Here is a 20,503-nt window from a genome sequence, read left to right on the forward strand (position 1 = left end):
GTGCATTTCATAATACTTTTTTATTATCGTTCTGTAGTTCATGGTATTCCTAAAGCAAAAATTCAGTAACGTATTAAAAAGATTAAAGTAGTATTGTAGCTATACAATTCTATCAAGTTAGCATTAATACTTCTTGAGTTGCCACGATATATGTATACTAGTGCATCTTCAAAAATTTAAATATCATTGAAAAGTTACTTTACTTTCAGTAATTCAGATCAAAGTGTGAAACTTGTATATTGTATAGATGTATCACACACAGAGTAATCTATTTAAAGTGTTTATTTTGTGATGATTGTTGATAATTATGGCTTACAACCAATTAAAACCTCAGAAATTTAGAATATTATATAGGACCAATTGCTACTTTTGGCAGTGTGGGCAGTGTGCCAAGTCCTGCTGGAAAATAATATCCGCATCTCCATAAAATCTCTCAGCAGAAGGAACCATAATTTTTTTTCCAGGAAAACACTGCACTGACTTTGGACTTGATAATATAACACAGTGGATCAACACCAGCAGATGACATGTCTCTCCAAACTATCACTGACCATCAGTAAAGTTTGCATTTTTATTTGGAAATCAAGAAATCAGAGTCTGAAGGAAGAGTGGAGAGACACACAGTCCAAGCTGCTTGAGGTCTTGTGTTTTCCCTGAAAATCTTACAGCACTTCATGCATCCCTCTTTTGACAACTTTTATGGAGATGCGGATTTTATTTTCCAGCAGGACTTGGCACACTGCACACACTGCCAAAAGTATCAATTGGCCTTGTATAATATAAACATTTTTCTAAGACACTAATTTTTGGGTTTTCATTGGCTGTAAACAAAAATCAACAATAAAATAAATAGACATTTGAAATAGATCACTCTGTGGGTAAGACATCTATATAATATATGAGTTTCACATTTTGAACTGAAATACTGAAATATATTTGTAAATGCACACAAAGCTGTTCTAATCCATGTAGAGAAGTATTGCCAATAGAATAGAACTCTCTGTAGTAGATAAGCATGAAATTATTAGCACTGTGCCTAATGCCGGGTATGGGCATCTTGAATGAGTTAAAAAAAAGTTCCTGACCTAACTAACACTCTTATTCTTACAATAAAAACCCCAACAGAAAAGTAAAAAGCCTTCATTGAACACTTACTTCTATAAAAGCAGGATCTTTTTATCCCCTTGATTTCTGAATGACATGAAACAATAATTAAGCAAATGCCTCAATACTATGTCCATATGGTTTATTTATTCATATAGTCTTTGATACATTTCACATAAAGTGTATAAACATTATGTGTACTTGTTACCATAGAGAAACCATTTTGGTACCTTAAAAATAAGCCTTTAAAGAAACAGATATAAACATATGCAGTAGGTTCACCACCATGGCTTTCAGAAAGCATTCAGAAGGTTCTTTGTGTTTGTCACTGTTCTATTTTTAACCAGGACCTTTACTTAAGAAGCTTTGAAGGGTGTCATTTTATGATCCTCCCATCAGATGTTTGCAATAGAGCAGATGACATAAAGTACATGAAAGGCCAGTTTGAAATATTTAGTGATAGTCACTCATTTTGGTGCACTGGTGCATTTCACATAGTATATATATGCAGTAATCCATTAAATTATTGGTTAATTGAATTGTAACTGTACTATACATCAAATACCGTTGCTAAAGAACCCATTGAAGATTGTGATTTCATGGTTCTTCTCCAAAATTCTTAATATAAGGAAGAAGAGACATGCAGTTTTAGAAGAGACCAGCTTGAAATGTTTATTGTTATCATATTTAATGCATTTCACATAGTACATGAAAAAAGGGGTTTGTGGCTTGAAACTGGAGAAGAAACCTTTTGGTGCTGTATAGAATGATTGAAGAGCAGATTTATGAAATATATAGCGTAAGATCTTTACCAGTGAGCCATTCAGAAAACATTCTGGAGATTCTTTGTAATTTTATACATCATCACTGTCCAAAGAAAAACAAGTATTTCCAAAATAGTAATTTATAGGTGAAGAAAAACAATTACTGTAAAAAAAATATATTTTTCTTTTTTTCTTGGACAGTGATATTATATTCAGGACCTTCACTAAACAAGCTTTTACTGCATAGAACCATTAAAACCAGATACAAGCAAATACAGTAAGATCTTCACTGTTCAGGCCTTTAGAAAGCATTTACTGTTCTATTAATATCCTGGACCTTTGCTAAAGAAGCTTTGAAGGGTGTAATTTTATGATCCTCCCATAAGATGCCTGCAATAGAGTAGATGACACATGCAGTTTCTTTAAAGGCCAGTTTAAAACATTTATTCATATCATTTTTGGCGCACTGCTGCAATTCACATAGTACATGAATAATAAAGGTTACGTGGCTTGGAGAAAGTATAGAACCTTTTTGGGTAATGCATAGAACCAATTAAATGTCTTTTTTGATTTCTAAATTATTTCTTTGTCACTAATATGGATGTATGTATATCTGATCTATATATTTTGTCGTATCTCTGCTTAACAGCATCTTTGAACCCTAGTCTATTTAAACTAGGTAGGATTTTTTTCTTAGTGGACATCTAAATACTTCCTTAGGTTGCTCTAGTTAAGAGCTTCTGCTAAATATCATAAATGTAACTGTAACTTCAACTGAAAATTAATATATACTGTCTGTATATAAGCTAATATATTCATGCAGAGCAGGTTCTCTCAAATCCTCTATTATGTAGAAGAACCATTTAAGCTTTCAGAAGATTTGTTGAGTCGTCAGCCAGGGTTCTATACATAACAATTGCTTCTACTAAGGGAACCTTGAAGGGTGTAATTTCAGATCCTCCCATACCATGATTGCCCTAGAGTAAATGACACATGCGGCATCTGAAAAGGCTCATTTGAAATATTTATTCAAATCCTCTAGGTTTTTCACAATTGTGCATGAAAGTACGTACAGGTTACATAAATGCACGATTGCTTTGTTGCAAATAGGACTTGCTAATGCCATGCGCGCAGTTTTGATTTACAAATAACCACATCAACAAGAAGCGAGGCTTAGCAACCGTTGCCATGAGTAACGTCGTTGAACTCCACCCCTTCTGGCTCCTCAACAGAGATGACACGACCATCAGGCTGAAAGCTCTCTCCAGCACCACGGTGCCAAGCAGTGCCTCTTCTGGCTGATCTCTCTTTACCTTTTAATGTATTCCTGCTTGTTCCTCCGCAGTGGTGGGGCTTTCTTGCGATGAGAGGACCCAGCGAGCAGCTCCATGCGCCGGAGCATACAATCTGCACTTCATTTCAGTGAACAACAGCTTCTGATGGGCGTAGTTGGCGGGGCTCTCCGGGGCAGACACTGCTGAATTTCCTGCAAATTTCCTGAGAGAAAAAAGAGAGAGAGAGAAAAAGAGAGAGTGAGAAAGAGAGAGAGCCAGCGCATCAGTGGGACACCTCTGTGACTCTGGGAGACGCTATCATTATGTGTGTTGGCAATCATGAGAGCTGAATTTGGTGTCTGGGAATGAGGGAGCCGGTGTCAGCTCTAGCTCGTGTTGGGAGCACTCTGAAATGCATTCACTGTCATAGACGCGTTCTGTTTTCCACAGTGGGAGGCAAACATGAGCATGGGGCCATGGCTGGCGAGATGCGCAACACAGTAAAATGAGCTAAATACATACATTAAGACTTTTTTTGGGTCCTATCAGCAGGAAAAAGACACAGATTTCAATATAAATGGAACTGGCAAGCGTGTCTTTAGATCCACTCTTTTGATTGTTGCTTCTCAAACCGTCAAAATACCCTGAAGCCTAGTCTGGAGGCCTTGCTCAGAAGTCAATGCTAATTTCCTCCGTTGCTAAGGTGACACATTGGGGAGCCTTGATTTCCTTCCTCCGGTCATCTTGCTTTCCTCTTTTAAAAGACTTCTCCTCACACTGCTCTTTCAGTCCTTGAAATATCTCTCAATGTTGAGCAATCAACAATAGAAGACCGTCTCAAATCAGGCGCCCTACAGGCAAAGATACAACAATGATGTACACTATTCATTTTCACTGATCCAAAAAAGGCTTGGAGTGGTCATTTCACTGAGTAGCCACATTGAGTGTCAGCCCCCAGTCAGGGATACTTACTTACGAGCAAATCAGTCTTGTCAAACTGCTAGGTGGGATATCATTCCTGAACGCTATATAAAACTCAAAAAGGGCATCATTGAAAAGGCAAAACCCCGATACACTCGAACCCGCCACACTGTCATTCCCCAACGTATAGTGTTTTGACCTGTCAGATACCTTGGCCGAAATCACAGATGCATGCAGCTGTTTCATAGTCTGTAAATGACCCCTCTCAGTCTCCACACAGGCCTGTCTGATGTCTGACAGACACATCATGCCAGTTACCTGGCAGTACTGAATCACAGGGGGTCTGACCAACATGTGGTTACCTCCACAGCCCAGTACACTCACCTACTCTAATATCCGTCAGGTTACTGTGGGCCAGGGAAGAAAGAGCAACGGCCAGATATTAGTGATAGATACAGATATAGATATAGATATCATATCCTTAACAGGAGCAGCGGTGAGCACTGATGACCACAGATTTAGACCACAAAGACCAAATTTACTGCTCATGAAAATAATTTGCATTTAAATAGATTAGAGTTCCACCTTAACAAGACTACCGCACACATTATGCAAATACAACAAAAGCACTGCCACACATTGGAGCACCAGTGCTAAATTTTGAGTCTTAAATTGCAAAAGGGCTGTAACATTTTATTTCAAAGTACCAATTTTGAAAATAGTAACTGGGCTTGTGAGGAAAAAGCAAGGTGTTTAGAAATAGAATTAAAAAGTTTGAATCCACCGATATGCAGCGAGTCTCTTTGTGCGAATAAAACTCTCAGAAGACATCAGTCATCTTTTGTTCAGATGCAAGTAGGTAAATAAGATAAAGGTGTGCAGCAGAGAGTGGGGGGGGGGGGGGGTAGTGAGTGTGGAAATGACTAAAATGACAGGGAGTTTAGCGCTGAATCCTTTTTGCAGACCACTGACACATGAATGAGGGGAGAGAGCTGGAGAGCAGGAAAAAAAGTAGACAACCAATTTAGGAGTAATGCAACTAAAAACAGACAAGTGTAATTTCATCCATCTGGACAGATGTGTAAAAGTGCTCCTCAGAACATTCCCTATGATTCCCCCTGATTGATCTTCCCCCGGACTGAAACACCTATTATTAGCCACGAGCCTAATAGCACCAGGATGGCTTGCTGCTCTCCCAGAGGCCAATTCTCCGGTCATTTCTCACTCACTGCAGCTGTAGAAACCAACCAGCCGTGGGGGGAAGGGGTGGGGGTGGGGGACATGGATGGACGTCACTGACGGGGAGATGGGTAGGTGTGTAGGTGGCTGGGTGTGGGTGATGAAGCCATCATATTTGATCTCTGTCAGGCGCGATGGTATTGTTTTAGCTGGGTTTATTCATTTTTTAAATAACCGTTATAAGGTGTAAATGTTAAATATTAGAAACAGGTAAATATTTATTTTATTTATATATAGATATTAGGGCTGTACATTGATAGGGACATGGTGATATAATATATATCTCGGTACAGGGCTTATGATGTGAGTTTTTTGAATATTAGAAAAATACAATATCAATATAGCTATAAAATCTGAATAAAAAAAATACTTTTTATGCAATCAGAACAGTGGGATCTAACTACTGAGTTCAACACTGCCATCTAGTGGTCTTTGTGTAAAAACAACACTAAATGAACCACTGCCTGACACTTTACATGTAAACTTATAATTTTAAATTGATTGCTGTATGGCAAAACAACAAAATAAAGTTTTTGTGATATAGTTGTTACACTCCAAATGGAAAAAACGTACTGCATTAGTTAAAACATAGCGAGGCACCAGTGAAAGACTAGAGCAGAAAATGCAAACTGCGGATTTGGTAGGATTGGGGCACATACTGGGGTTCCAAACACAAGAAAAAATGATCCTACATGCTTATTTATCTAATTTACCATTCTATGTAAAGATTCTTTTTGAAGCCAAAATTGGTTCACCTGTGCAATCACACCGACAATTTTTTTTTGTCACCAACAATTTTTGAGGCATGTATTTTCATGTCAGTTTTTTACAAGCTGCAAGAACAGCTTCTACAGTTTACACCTCTGGACCAGCACATATTTGACTATTAAAGAAACCACAAGGGATAGGGCACTGTACACCTTGTTAGACCACCTTGGCAGATCTTTGGGCTTTTTTCTTCTTTTTTTCTTTTGTTGTTGAGCCCTTGGAGAAGCAGGCAACCAGTCAAGGAATGCATGTGGTCTATTGACTGACAGTCCCCCAACCATATCATGCCACTCCAGCCACATGTCCACATTGTGCTGTGACCAAATTAGATCAATTTTGATCCAAAATAAGACCTGCACAATTCATCCACTGGTCTTCATAAGACTGGAGCACCATACCGTCATATTCCTCTCACACACATTGACACTGTGATACAAGTGGAGTGTGCTGTCTTATAGTGTGGCTAAGTGTGGGCTATTGCAAGATGCATCTTGGAAAATCGCTTTGCCTTGTTTTCATGATTTATATGAGCACCCTCTTCTTGTATTGATTAAATAAGCTCTTTGGTGGATGCATTTCCAAGAGCGGTTATCAGTGTGATTGCCTGCATGCATTTTGGCAAAATGGACACAGTCTAAAACCCTTGAATTTAAATAGTATTTAAAGCTAATGAAAATAAGAGCTTGGGGACTTTTGTTTAAAAAGCACTAATAAATGTGAAATGGCATAGAATGATTATCTGCTAAGATGGCCAACTAAATTGTACTGTTTAATTAAAAGATACATTTAAACTGTATAGCATTATGAATTTCATAATATATATATATATATATATATATATATATATATAGTAAAGAGACAAAACCAATAAAATTATTATATGCATATAATATAATAGATTTATAAAGAGTATAACATATTTAAGTCATACTATAGTTTGTAATTAATTCATAGTTATTACATTGAATAACAAAGTGAATGAACCAGGTAATGTTTCTTTAGATTTTATGTGTGCGTTATTTTTGTGGAAAAAAAAATCTAACTAACATGACCGGTAATAAGCATTTACATTGTATTCGGTTAACTTGAGTATAACAGTGGCCTAGTAAAACAGTGACAACACAATTGAAGAAAATGTGTGGCATTATATTTATTGAGTATGGCAAATTTTTGTTACAATAAAAAGTTAATTTAATTGATTACCACCTAAATAAAGTTTGGAATATGTTTTAACTGTACCTTTTAATGTATTTAACTATTTAACATTGTAACTATAGGCCAATAGAGCAAACAGGATTCTCACAGCTCTCTTTTTTATTTAGAGACTTCACCAAAAATTTAAATACAGAACATACATTTAGATAAATTATTAATAATGTATCTATTATTATGATAATAAATATGGCTGTATTATTTGATCGTGAACAGTCGTTTTATATTGTTTGTAGGTTTCTGTGTTTTTTTTCCTGTGTGCCATCCTGAGGTCATGAACAGTAGTTGGATTGTGGGGGGTGTAATAGATTGTTGGTGTGGAGTGAATGCAGTGGCCATGAGGAGCTGCAGCAGGTGTGACTTGTTTTCTGCGCGTTTTTCCGCCTCATCTAACTCACCGTTCTTGAGTTTCAGGCTCTGCATTGTTCTGCTCTCCTCATTGTTTCTGCTTTTTCTCCTGGCCGGGTCTGAGCGCGGGCGGACCGGGGCAGCGTCTTGTTCAGTCACACGCGATTTCAGCTCAGCGCATACCTTCATGTTCAGTAAACACTGTCGTACATGAGGCGATCCAAATGCCTTTCGTCAACATCACCGCGACACTTCTCAAATAAATCCGGACACACACACACCTTCACATCCTCCTGTTAATGGCCGAGAGATTGCAGCTCTCAGTGCATTCACAGTTTGGAAACAGTAGCTACAGTTTATGTTAATTAAAACATATAAAAATATAAAAAATAATAATATGTCATATTTAAGTTAGAATATAATTTGTGTATAATGTAGCACAATAATTCCCCTACTGTCTACCAGTTTCTCATTAATGCCTCGTGCCTTTTTGGTACAGATTATTGCGCATTTAACAAAGCAATCATTAATGCTGTTTTGCCAATCAAATTAAAACGGAGCACAGCCAGAAATGAGCATCTCTAAGCGCGGTTACAGTATAGGAAGACGCTGCAGTGGAGAAAGAGGAGGTGAAAGATGCTAACAGAGACAGTGCTGAGACACTGTTAGATATGGAAACAAGTAAACCCAGCAAACCCACATACGGGCTGATGATCCAGGCACTGCGGTCTGGGCCAGGCGTGATGTGGGGGACTTGTGCTCCACCCTGAGAGTGAGCCACCTGCCTGGACAAACTCTCCATATGCAAAATCATATCATCTCCAAATCCCGACTTCTCCACTGAACATGAATCCAGCCGCGCGCCCAGCCACTTTCTCAAAGATCAAAGAGCGCGCGCGCATCTATTGAAGAGTGAACATATGATTAACAGAAGACAATTAATTTAGCATACATTTACCACAGCTCTCAAACGTAATAATAATAATAATAATAATACAGCTCAATATAGTTGATTGTATTATTATTATTATTATTATTATTATTATTATTATTATTATTAATAATAATAATAATAATTATTATTATTATTGTGGTAATGATTATCATAATACCACTGATAATAACAAGGTAATAATAGTAATTAGTTCGTTCATAATATTGTAATAATTATAGTAATAAAATAATACTTATTTTATTGTGATAATAGCACAAATATGTGTGTGTGTTAGCTCAAATAATACAGATATAATAATTATATAGAATAAGATAGTTGACCCAATAAAACATTAATATTACTACTTATAAAACATGTTTTAATACTACTAATAATAATACAAAATAATAATAATAATAAGAAGAACAACAACAAAATTAATATAAATAAAATGTAGTAATAATAATGATAATAATAGTTGTTATTCCTGTTAATAAAAAAATAATACTACAGAAATATAGTAGTGATAGTATTTGCATTTTATAATTTGCTATAAAATAAGGGTTGTCTGGTCGTGGTCTGTGGACTTCTGGATCTATGACGTTTTCACGACATAATAATAGACTACTGTTGATAATTATTATAAATATTATTATTATTATTATTATTATTATTATTATTATTATTATTATTATTATTGTCAGTATTATTGCTATTATTATTATTATTATTATTATTATTATTATTATTATTATTATTATTATTATTATTATTATGTAAAAAATCTGAGAAAATCTTCTACTGAATCTTATGTAACCAATTCTAATATATGACCCCTCCTTTTTACAATATTGTTGTTGGTTTCTCTGACGCGCGGATTTACCGGAGCCGCTTCTGCTCGGCCAGCGCGCGGCAAATAACAATAAAGCGCGTGTGTGTGCTGACATGCAAACCCGCTATTCACACGGGCGCCTTTCAATCTGTCAAAACATACTGCAGCCTGACTAACTCCTCTAAGGGCCATTACACCGGCCCTGCGTTTATTACACACACACACACACAAACATTTATCAAATATTACACATCCATACTCTGTTTCTGTTTCTGCTATTTTGTTTATTTGTTTCATCACACACTGATCTGGTGAGAGTGTGTGTGTGTGTGTTATAGCGGGGCTGGACTGGGGACTGATGGTGCTCTTCATGCTCCACACATCAGAGCAGGATTGAGGATGCAGTGTGAAGTCTGAAGCAGGAGCTTAATTAGGCTGTAAGCAGAGAGTGACAAGACTGTGTGATAATGCTGCTGCTGCTGCTGCTGCTCGGTCTGCACACACTGCGCTGTAATACTCGTCTGATGCACATCGGGACTTAATCCATTTGCAGCCCAGTGCTGGACTGTGAGCTTCGGAGCGGAAGGCAAACGAAAAATTACTAAATTGAAAGGGGGGCTTCTGCGATAGAAAAAAAAGCCTATCTTTGTTTGTAACCCCCCCCCCCCCCTTTGTTTACCGCGGGATTTTTTTCGTTTTTCTAATTCATTTCAATGGCTTTCAAACTGGAAAATGGAAATGTTGCTCTTGCCCTCTATTTGAGCAGCCGCGTCCTGGCAACAGAGCAATTTTCTATCATCACGGATAAACGGCATCGAGCAGTACAGTGGGCTAAAAAAGCCTATGATTGCTAGCCTTCCTGTCTGTCATCTCTCCACCAAATCCTCTCCTCCAGACCCGAGCTGCCTGCTCTCACAGCTAATAATGTCTTCTATTAAGTCCGAAAAGGAGCCCGAAAAAAATCCCACTGTCCTCATTTGTTCAACACTCTCCACAAGATAAAAGATCTTTCAGCGGACTCGCCTCCGTTTAGATTAAGCCCAAATGAACGGCGAGGTGCGCGCAATTTTACTCGGAACATAATGAACCTAATGCGCTTTTTCTTTTCCATCTAAGATCATTTAGATGGCCATGTAAACATCACGTCTCTGCCATGTGTTTACAGGGTAAGATCAGAGAATCAACTAGGAAAAATTGGCTCTCGTGCTCTTGAAATTTGTACAGGCCTATCACAAATTAATTAATACAAAATATAATACTACTATAATATACTACTATTATATTAATGATTCTGCATCACTGTGACGTAATGTAAGTCTAAAAATCTAGATCGATTTTTAGTTACTATGCAACATTTATGGGTTGTTAACCTAAATCAGTGACTGATAATGTTAAATCACGTGATCTTGCAATGGAATTGAATAAATTCACGTGCTGCGTGGTAGAAATCTAAAATCAAGCTTTGTTCTTCAAACTAGCAAATTATTTTTCTGCATTTAATTTTCATGCATCTGTTCTAACATGATCTGAGAACAGTTTTAAATATTGTGCCTAAGTGCCTAAACATATATTAACAGTGCATAATATTTTTGATATTAAAAATTAATCTGGTAATCATTCTGTACACTGTGTCAAATTTTCATGATGAATGGACCAGCACAAATGCTCCAAAATGACATGAAATTAAATCTTTATATATTGACTACCTTTAGAAGATGAGAGTGTTTTCCTTCTGCTGTAAATTTGCCATTTTGCAGAGAATAGTTTCAGCATGACAGCAACAATATGATCTTCAATAACGATGCTCATTAATATAAAAAGAGTCATCTGATTGATTAAATCCACTCATATGAGTCTCTATAAGATGTGCATTTATGAAGAGTGTAAGCTACTTTAAACAACTGATCACATCTTAATCTTAATGTCCAGAACAGAGAGAAACTAATGCAGTCATTTGTTGAAATAAATATTGTGGTTTAAAATTATTAACATAAATGTGAAGTACTAGTTAAAACCAAAGAGCTTGTTTGTCCTGAGCTCCAGGTCATTAGAATGTGTGTAATCACAGATCTAATTTTCTTTACACATCCTACCACACACACATTAAATGCATTTTCCTGACCAACCATAAATATTTACATTAGGTTTTAGTGAGGAATCCTGATTTATTATTATTCTGTGTTGCGCTACATTTGGTCTGCATGTCTATTATCGGTAGTATATGGATTAATAGTCAGGCTTAATTAATTATTAATAATAGGCTTTGGGCTAGTGGTTAACTGTTCTGAGTAAAGTTCAGTCAAGCATTTGCCTCCAGTAGCCAGAACTGCTATTAACCCAGCTCAGTTCTCCGCTGCAGTGAGGAGAGATGAATCTGTAAAACAAATCTAGTGTTTCCAGAGAAGATTAAACCTCAAACAGCAAAACAGTGTCTGTATAAATGCAAAAAACATTGTAAAAGATAAAAAAAAAATTATAAAGTATTCAGAAAGGAATGTTTCCTCACATTTTTACTGTCCATGTCTAAACCTAGCACAGGCAGGGACAGAAGGATGTAAACTGCGATAGAGTTGGGTAGAGAGGGATGCTCTACTTCCTTTCCTCATTCTAATAAGTTTGATGGGTATGGTTGTTATATGGTGTGTCTAGTATTTATAATGGGTGTAGTGTTAATGGTGGATTAGACTATAGTGCTAAAGTGGTGATGATGGTTACATGTATGATATGTATGTAGTTGGCTGAGATGGGTAGAGTGTATTTATAATTATATAATTATATCTATGGTGGTTATAGTGGATACAGTAGTTATGGTGGGTTTAACAGTGATACCTAATATGATATGATGTGATTTTATAAAGACTATGATGGATACTGCATTTTATTGGGTATAGCAGTTATGATGAGTATTAGTATTGCTATATGGTAGTCATGACGAGTATAGTGGTTATGGTGGGCCTAATTATGAGGGGTATGGTGGGTGTAATTATGATGACTGGTGGTTATGGTGGTTTAAGAAGATATGGTGGTTATGAAGGGTGTAATTATGCTGGCTATGGTACATGTAATTATGAAGGGTATGGTGGATAAAAAGGGTAAAATGGTTAGGATGGGTATAGTGGGAACCCATTAAAAGCCACTATATAAAGCCTGCATGCAAAGACATATAATGTTGCAGTGACCTCTTCTCCATTATTCTCCATGCTTATTTACTCCATCCATATTGACATGCTCTAAAGCCTACTCTCTTCATTCCATGCGGACCAGTTTTACAGAACTTTATTTACTCCAATTTACCAGTTCTAGCACTTAATCCATTCCATCCACACTGATTTACACCACTTAATTAATTCATACTGACCAGCTGTATCCAGTACACACTGACCTTCATCAAGTTCATTCATCTTGGCCAATAATAGTAAATCACATGGACGAACTATAGCTTATTTAACTATTCTTACCATGGGCCCATAAGCAATGGTTTAACATACACTGTAAAATATTTGTAAAATATAAGGTTGCTGAACAAAAAAAAATATTGACACCACATTGACATCGCAGTGTTTTCTTGCTGACTCAGCTTAAAATGATCGCACAGATTTTGTAAGGACTTTTTAAAAATAGTCAAGTCAGATTTTGTTTATTGTGATTAACGTATGGTCATTAGAAATAACGCAAACGATTAACACACAACAGCAATAGTAATAGTAATAATAATAATAATAATAATAATAATAATAATAATAATAATAATAATATCATCATCATAATAATAACAATAAAAATAATAGTTGTTAATATTATTGTTATTATTAGTAACATTATCAATTATTGGTGGCTTTATGTATATGTTTATCTAAAATATATCTTTTAATCTAAGTTTAATTTATATTTCGTTCCAAGAAAAGAGAGTTGATCGAATATCAGCAGAGTCCTCATAATACGAATAAAAACGGAAACGGCCAAAAAACAAATTATAGATTAATAAGATTGGTTGAGAGACACATATATGCCGAGATGAAAACGCCACTTTTGCACGTATTTAAGTGTATGGTATGTTAGTCAAACAACCTACATCCGTTTTCAAATGTAAAAGCAAGTGTAGATTCGTTCGATTAAGGTGTACTACATTCTCATTCACGTAACAATATTATGTTGCTCATAAAGAAAATGTAATCGTTTTACTCGAACTTAAGACTATGTTTAACGCGTTCAATTCAAACCTTCATTTCCAAAAAAAAATCATATATCAATCTTTCTCTTTTTGCTTGCAGAATCTCTGTCCCAGAGCGCGCGGAAAGAGAGAGATTAAAGCAAATCTATTCTGTTTCAAAGCCTCGCGTCACCAACGATTAATCTTTTAAAGCGCCAGGAAAACAGCAGAATTGAACGCCGAGTTTTGTGCCGTTCTGGTGGGATTAGGGCCTGGTATGACTCTGGTTTCTCTCCAGCGATCTGGAGGGAATCAATCCAGCACACCGGTCAAAACCAGCACCGCAAGCAGCTGCTCCACAAACCCAGTACACACACCAGCTGATCAGCTCCCCACACGAAGGCCGGAGAGCTTCATAAAATATAAAGCCTACAGCCCGCATCAAGCCTCCATTCAGTCCCCACACGCATGTCCCTTACCTGACCGGATAACTGACAGGTCCCCACCAGGGTTACGACAGAAAGACAGCAGCTCGAGCGACTGAATGGCCGCGCCGGATGAGAATGGCGATCCAGGCCGCTGGTGCACTTTTTAAAGCCGCAAAGTAAATAACAACCCTGGCAATAATAGCAAGGTAGCGAGCTCTGCGTACAGAAAAGGGGAGAAAATTGAAACTAAACGCTGCATTTAGGCTCCCATTTTTGATAAGAGGATAATTGAGGCGACACTGGCGTATAATTAGCGGATAATTTATGCTATATCCACTTTTATTCCACCTCCGAAAATAAACTTGGTCCATAATCATTACAGGCGAATTGTTCTTAATTTTATTGAGGCAATTTGAATACAGTGGAGCGGGCAATCAAACGGAATTGGGATATAACTGATTGCGACTATAATTACTTTTTCATCACCATTTAAAGCAAATGAACGCCATATTACGGCAGTAAACTCGTTCACCATTACAACAAAATAAAAGCGTGTGAAATAGGAATACAGAACGAGAGTGAGAGGGAAATGTGGTGTATATTTACAGCCTGCTTTATAATGAAATCTAGATTGGCCAAAGCACTAAAACTGAAGGTGTAATTTACATATATTTTCAACTGTAACGAGCCTCTGATTACAGTGGTGACTTTGTGTGTTGTGGGAGAGGGGTGCTGGTTGTCAGTTATCCTGGGACATCCAGTGACACAACCTTGGACTTTAACTTGGGCTGTAAATTTTACGCACTATAGCTTCTGTGCAGTTCACCAATCCTGCAGGCGCGTTTACACCTAGGCTGTAATAACTTTAATTCGAATAACTTTAATTCGTATTCATTGATCTCTGTTTCAAGTCCAATTTACAATGCTAAAGCCATTGCAGTGATCAGCTCTTTGGCTCATTAGCACAAACTGATTAAGTCGACCTGACTTTGCTGTTGCGATTCTGGCACCGTGTTTAGAGCGTGTGTGTATGTGTTAAAACGCGCGCGTGTTCAGTGGTGACTGTGTGGTGAACGTGTGTGTGTGTGTGTGTGTGTGTGAGGGATATCCCACCCATAGCCCCGGCTGCGGTGGCAGCTGTTAAGGTAGGTTAACTCGCTCTAAAGTCTAGCAGTGCTAGCCCAGGAGCTGATGACGTTGGGTTGAATGGCCAATCGGAAGGCGCTGCCCTTTGGAGACAAAACCATTTTACTTGTAGTGTCTGCATCAAGTCTGGAAGCAGGGACTCAAATTTAACAGAATCCACCTTAAAAATGTCTTCCTTTACTCAAGCCCACCTTCCACCATAGAGCGCGCGAGACACGCTGGAGGAGCAAAAAATAAAAACAACAACAACGACGGCGAAAAAAATAAAAACGCTCGAGCCAAAAATTGGAGTAATCATCAGCAATATTTGGGAAACAAGGAGCGCGAGGAAGGGGAACACTACATAAAAGGACCTCGTTTGGAGTGAAGGTGTGTGCGTGAACGTGCGTTTGTGCGTGTGTATGTGTGAGAGAGAGAGTGAGTGAGTGTAAGTGTGTGTGACTGTGTGTGTATGTGGGGTGGGGGTGGGGGGGGTAAAGTGCTTTCGAAGCAGCAAATTTGATGATGACCATGAGCACGATGGCTGACGGTCTGGAGGCTCAGGACTCGTCCAAATCGGCGTTCATGGAGTTTGGTCAGCAGCAGGCGCCCTCGCAGCAGAGCTCGCCGTCGGTGGGCGCCGGACACTACCCGCTGCACTGCCTGCACTCCGGCACGCACCAGCAGCAGCACGACGGCTCTCCCTACTCGGGCTCCGGCTCCTACAACCGCTCGCTCACCTACTCGTACATGAGCCACGCGCACCACAGCCCCTACCTGCCATCCTACCACAGTAACGCGGCCACGGCGCACACGAGGCTTGACGGCACAGGTAAGAGAGCCCTTTCCATTCCAAAACACACACAAGAATACACACAGACTAAAGCACTCTCGATTATGTCCTTTCCTTAATCTAAAAAGACAGCTGTTTCTAATGTTTTAATGCATATTGTGCCAGATTCAATGACGCGAAATTCGATGAAGCGCGGAAGAGGAGCCTGTAAGGCGCCTTACCCATGTTGGTCTTTTGTGCAGATGTTCAGACAAGCACATAATGGTGGTTTTAGAGCTGCTCTCTGTGCATCCACGTCTGCCCTATGACAACCGTTGCAGGAGTTACACGCGGGGCATTCTCCCCATCACTGCAAATTATAATTAGCATCTGAATTACTGCCTCTTGTCTGGGCGCTGAAAGCAGGTTCCTACATGTACAAGTTGATGGAAATGTAACTTTTGTCCTCAAGACCATCCCATACATTGTATTTTTTAGGGTTATATTTATTGTATAGGGTTATATGAAATGCATTGGTTGCTCAGTTCTACACTTTAAAATAAAGGGGTTACAAATGGTTTTATGAGCTATGCCAAAGATGACTCATTTTTGCAAAAGGGATATACGAATGAAGAACAGTTTGAAGCTTTAAAGAAGTCAATATAAAAATTTGTTTCCACATTTTACACATTTTTTCACACCCTTGTGCGTTTCTTGTACTTATGAATAAAAACGGCTCTTCCGTTAAATCGTTCAAACAACATTTTAAACACCTTTATTTATTATGTTTACAGCTAATTTTTTATTTTAATTCAATATGTGCTTTGCCCATAAACAAATATACAGGCTCTGCACTATTTAAAAAAGTAAAGGTGCCAATGCAATTGAAGAAACTGTTTTGGTTCACCAAAGAACATTTCAGTTAATGGTACTCTTGCAAAAACACTTTATAGAATGTAATAAAATTCGATATCACACTCTTAAAAATGCTACAAAAGGTTCTGAGTACGATCTCGTAGAAAAACTATTTTAAGTTCTAGAAAAGACGTTTATTTCATTAGTCAGTTTAAAGGCTATTTGCCAATTTAGATGTATACTCCACACTCACACACAATGTTTTTAATGAAACCAAATGTGATTTTAATGACATATCACCTTTGTTTTAATGCGCATGTTTTAGAACCTATTTTAAAGCCCCACTAACGTGACGTTACCTCTTTCAGAACAGCAGAAAACAACAGTAATCGAAAACGGAGAAATAAGGTTCAACGGCAAGGGCAAGAAGATTCGCAAACCGCGGACAATCTACTCTAGTTTGCAGCTGCAGGCTTTGAACCACCGCTTCCAGCAGACCCAGTATCTCGCATTGCCAGAGCGCGCGGAGCTCGCAGCCTCCCTCGGCCTCACACAGACACAGGTACTATATGACACTCTGCCAGACTGCGGTCTTCCTCAGTGGGCTGTTAATGGACGATGTTAATCCTTGTAGAATACCACAGTTTCAATGACTGTCCCATATTTGGGTTTTCATTTATCTATCTGTCTATCTGTCTAGTGTGTAATTTCTCTGTCAGCCTCAGACTGGAGTGCTGTAATATATAGTATATAATATCTATAATTCAGATCATTGTACGTAAATAAAATGTGTTGTATTGTGTTGTAGCGTTTGATAAAATGCTGTCGCTCTCACGCAAAAACCTTATATTGATATTTTTGCGTTTTCCCTTTTTCACGCTTTTTTACACATTGTAAAATTGGTAGTTGATCTTTACATTGTACCAACCATTTCGGATAAAATGGCCCAACAAAAATGAATTGAAATGACTTGAAAACGACTTTAAAATGACTTTAAATAAAATACGGTTACACTGAATGATATTCATTCATGCGTGTTCTATTGTAAAACCCATTGTATTTTTTTACGTAACAGCGTCAATTTTTATAACATACATTTTAAGGGTCTTTTTGTATCCATGGACCTAAGCAATATTTAGTTTCTATTTTCTTCTTCTGCATCATAGGTAAAGATCTGGTTTCAGAACAAGAGATCGAAGTTCAAGAAGCTGCTGAAGCAAGGTAGCAACCCCCACGAGAGCGAGCCACTGCCTGGCTCCCTGGCGCTGTCCCCGCGCTCTCCGGCCATCCCGCCAATATGGGACGTGTCAGCTTCCTCCAAAGGCGCGAGCATGTCCGCCAACAGTTACATGCCCACTTACTCGCACTGGTACTCCTCTCCTCACCAGGACTCCATGCAGAGATAGGCTACGCGCAACCCGGCCAGGCCCCAGGCCCAGCGCACGTGCCCTCCTTCTTTAGTCCTACCTGAGCAGTGGTAGCCAAACGTTGCCATCATTGGAGGACTTCTCGTCTTGTTTCTGGAGAGCAGTTCTTCTGCTGGAGAACAAGCGGAGCAAAGATCTCGGGACTGAACTGCTTGAACTGACACGTCGCAGCCCGAACAGGATTTTTTTTGCTTTGAAAAACATCCGCTGTTGTATCTGTTGACTCTTTTAACCAAGTGCGTCCATTCACCAGCATGGGGCAGGGGCTGGGACACCTTTCGCAAAGCTCCATGGGTCACTGCTGAAAAGGAACCCAAATAAAAATAAAAAACGAAAAAGAAAAAAAGAAAAAATGCGGTCTTTGCGTTATGACTACATGTTTTTCGTCATGCAAAAGAAGCAATTTTGTATGTAAATATATTGTCCAATTTTAGTTGTAAAATACTTTTTATGTTTTTGTCATAAATGGAGTAAACCATGGCTTCAAAAAATGCGTCATTGATTTTTATTTTATATTTTATATTGTTATTATGTTCGGAAGGGGTATTGATATTTTCTATTTAATGGATTTAATGGAACAGTGTTATTAGGAGTAGATTTTTGTATTTAGGTGATAAATTAGTAGTTATTATAATTAGTAGTTTCTAAATAGTTTCTAGTAGGTTCAGTGTAGTTTTCATTGTTAAGATGCATTAGGATGTAAAAAAAAACGTTACAAAAAAACAAGAAAGAAAAACCCTACATTTTGTTAAACATTGTAAAAACGAACATTTGAATTCTGTCCGTGCTGTATACATTTAATCTAAAGGAAAATAACAAAATAGCTTACCCCGTTGGTAAGGTGGTCGTCCCTCTCGACGGGTTTTTCCCGTAAAATAGAGCTGCATCTCGTCCATCTTGCCATTCTCTGCCTCAATCATTACAGTATTGACAAAATGTTTTTCTCCTCTCTCTCCCTGTCTTGGATGTGCGAAGTGCTGAATGCCATTCGCCACAGGATCGATGGGGAACAAAGCCTCCAGCTGCACTCTCCTTCAATATGAAGGAGATATTTGGGACAATTTATGGGTTTTATCCGAGTGAAGGCTCTTTTTTTCCATTCTCATAAATGCTGACATAATTAGGGTAATTTTTGATGTAGCCCGCTGATTACAGCGTTTTTACCGTCAAAGATAATTACCTGTAATTTTCTACCACTTTTAATACTGAAAGGCATCTTTATTTGGATTTGAGGTAGCAAAGACGAAACAAAAGACGAAATTATTCGGTTATTCATGTACAAATTGCTGCGAAGAGGGAACGCTTGGGATATTATGTGAAATGACAATGTTGAATAGGGAGAGGAGAAGCCCCTGCAGCTGCCCCAGCCTGCCAGCACTAAATGGAGCTTGATTCTCTCAAACCACGAACCGTGGATAGATAATCTACATGTTTGCTGGGGAATATACAGGAGAATTAGCTTTGAAAAATGCTGCAACAGTATAGGCCATGTTGGTCTTGGTTTAGGCGAAGTTTACCCAAGCTGGAATAAAACCAGAAGTACGATAGTTTACATTGATTAAAAAATGGTTTGGGAAAATACGAGGGTTTGAATGTTTTGATGATAGGACTACACAGATGAAAGCTCGAGACAGATTTAGGCGGTGCTAGAAAGACATACAGACAGACAGACGTACGTACAAACATGCAGACAGACAGACACAAAGACATGTAATCTGACACACACAGACAGTAAGGTGGACAGACTTGAGCTTGAAAGAGATATCAGGAGGTATGAGAAAGAGATATGGAACGAGGAAGAGACAGACTCTCTCTCTCTTTCTCTCACACACACATACACACGGGGAGAAAATGAAAGAGAGATGTAGAGAGAGAATGAAAGAGAGATGTAGAGAGAGAAGGAAACAATGCTTCCTAACAGTATTCCCAAACACTATTCAAAAACATGCTACAATCTGGGCCCATCGCCCATGCCAGTTCCTCCGCCTGGTTATACCGGTTCACTTCTCCATTGCTTCATTTCATAAACGTCACAGTCTGCTGCACTTTCCCAGCACCGCTGCCCACCGAGCCGCCGCTGACCACAGCTTTGACTGACTGTCCGCTCAAAACCTCCCAGTCCAGCCCAGCCCAGTGCTTACCTTCTTCCCAGAAGCTCTGTGTTGGGCTCGCACCCCGCGCGGCCCGGTCCTGTGCAACGCTGGTGCTTCAGCATAAGCAAATCCAGGTGTGAAAGTGTTTGCACACCCCGACACCTCTTATATATCGCCTGCAAAAATTAAGCGTTATTACTGTCACTGTTTAGTGCTGGCGAGCTGGAGGAGCGAAAAAAACAGCCTTCTGCAATCAA

At 38.5% G+C, this 20,503-nt stretch overlaps 1 protein-coding gene and 1 long non-coding RNA gene across 3 annotated transcripts; one reads left to right on the forward strand and one right to left on the reverse strand.

Annotated features, from left to right (window-relative positions):
• Window positions 1-1,229: 1,229 nt before the first annotated feature.
• On the reverse strand, window positions 1,230-19,738 carry LOC107197912 (uncharacterized). Of its 2 annotated transcripts, none has more exons than XR_002651717.2 (2): window positions 18,983-19,738; window positions 1,230-3,365 (listed from the first exon to the last, which is right to left on the reverse strand). It is a non-coding gene; the product is annotated as an uncharacterized LOC107197912 (long non-coding RNA). The 2 variants fall into 2 exon arrangements; XR_007438079.1 differs by lacking the exon at window positions 18,983-19,738 and adding an exon at window positions 14,026-15,164.
• dlx6a (distal-less homeobox 6a) lies at window positions 15,595-18,585 on the forward strand. Its single transcript, XM_007259826.4, has 3 exons — window positions 15,595-15,931; window positions 17,095-17,288; window positions 17,893-18,585. Exons 1-3 carry the CDS (start codon window positions 15,622-15,624, stop codon window positions 18,130-18,132), a joined length of 744 nt encoding a protein of 247 aa, XP_007259888.1. The 5' UTR covers window positions 15,595-15,621; the 3' UTR covers window positions 18,133-18,585.
• Window positions 19,739-20,503: the final 765 nt, after the last annotated feature.

Source organism: Astyanax mexicanus, chromosome 3, assembly GCF_023375975.1.
Source record: "Astyanax mexicanus isolate ESR-SI-001 chromosome 3, AstMex3_surface, whole genome shotgun sequence".
NCBI lineage: Eukaryota > Metazoa > Chordata > Actinopteri > Characiformes > Acestrorhamphidae > Astyanax > Astyanax mexicanus.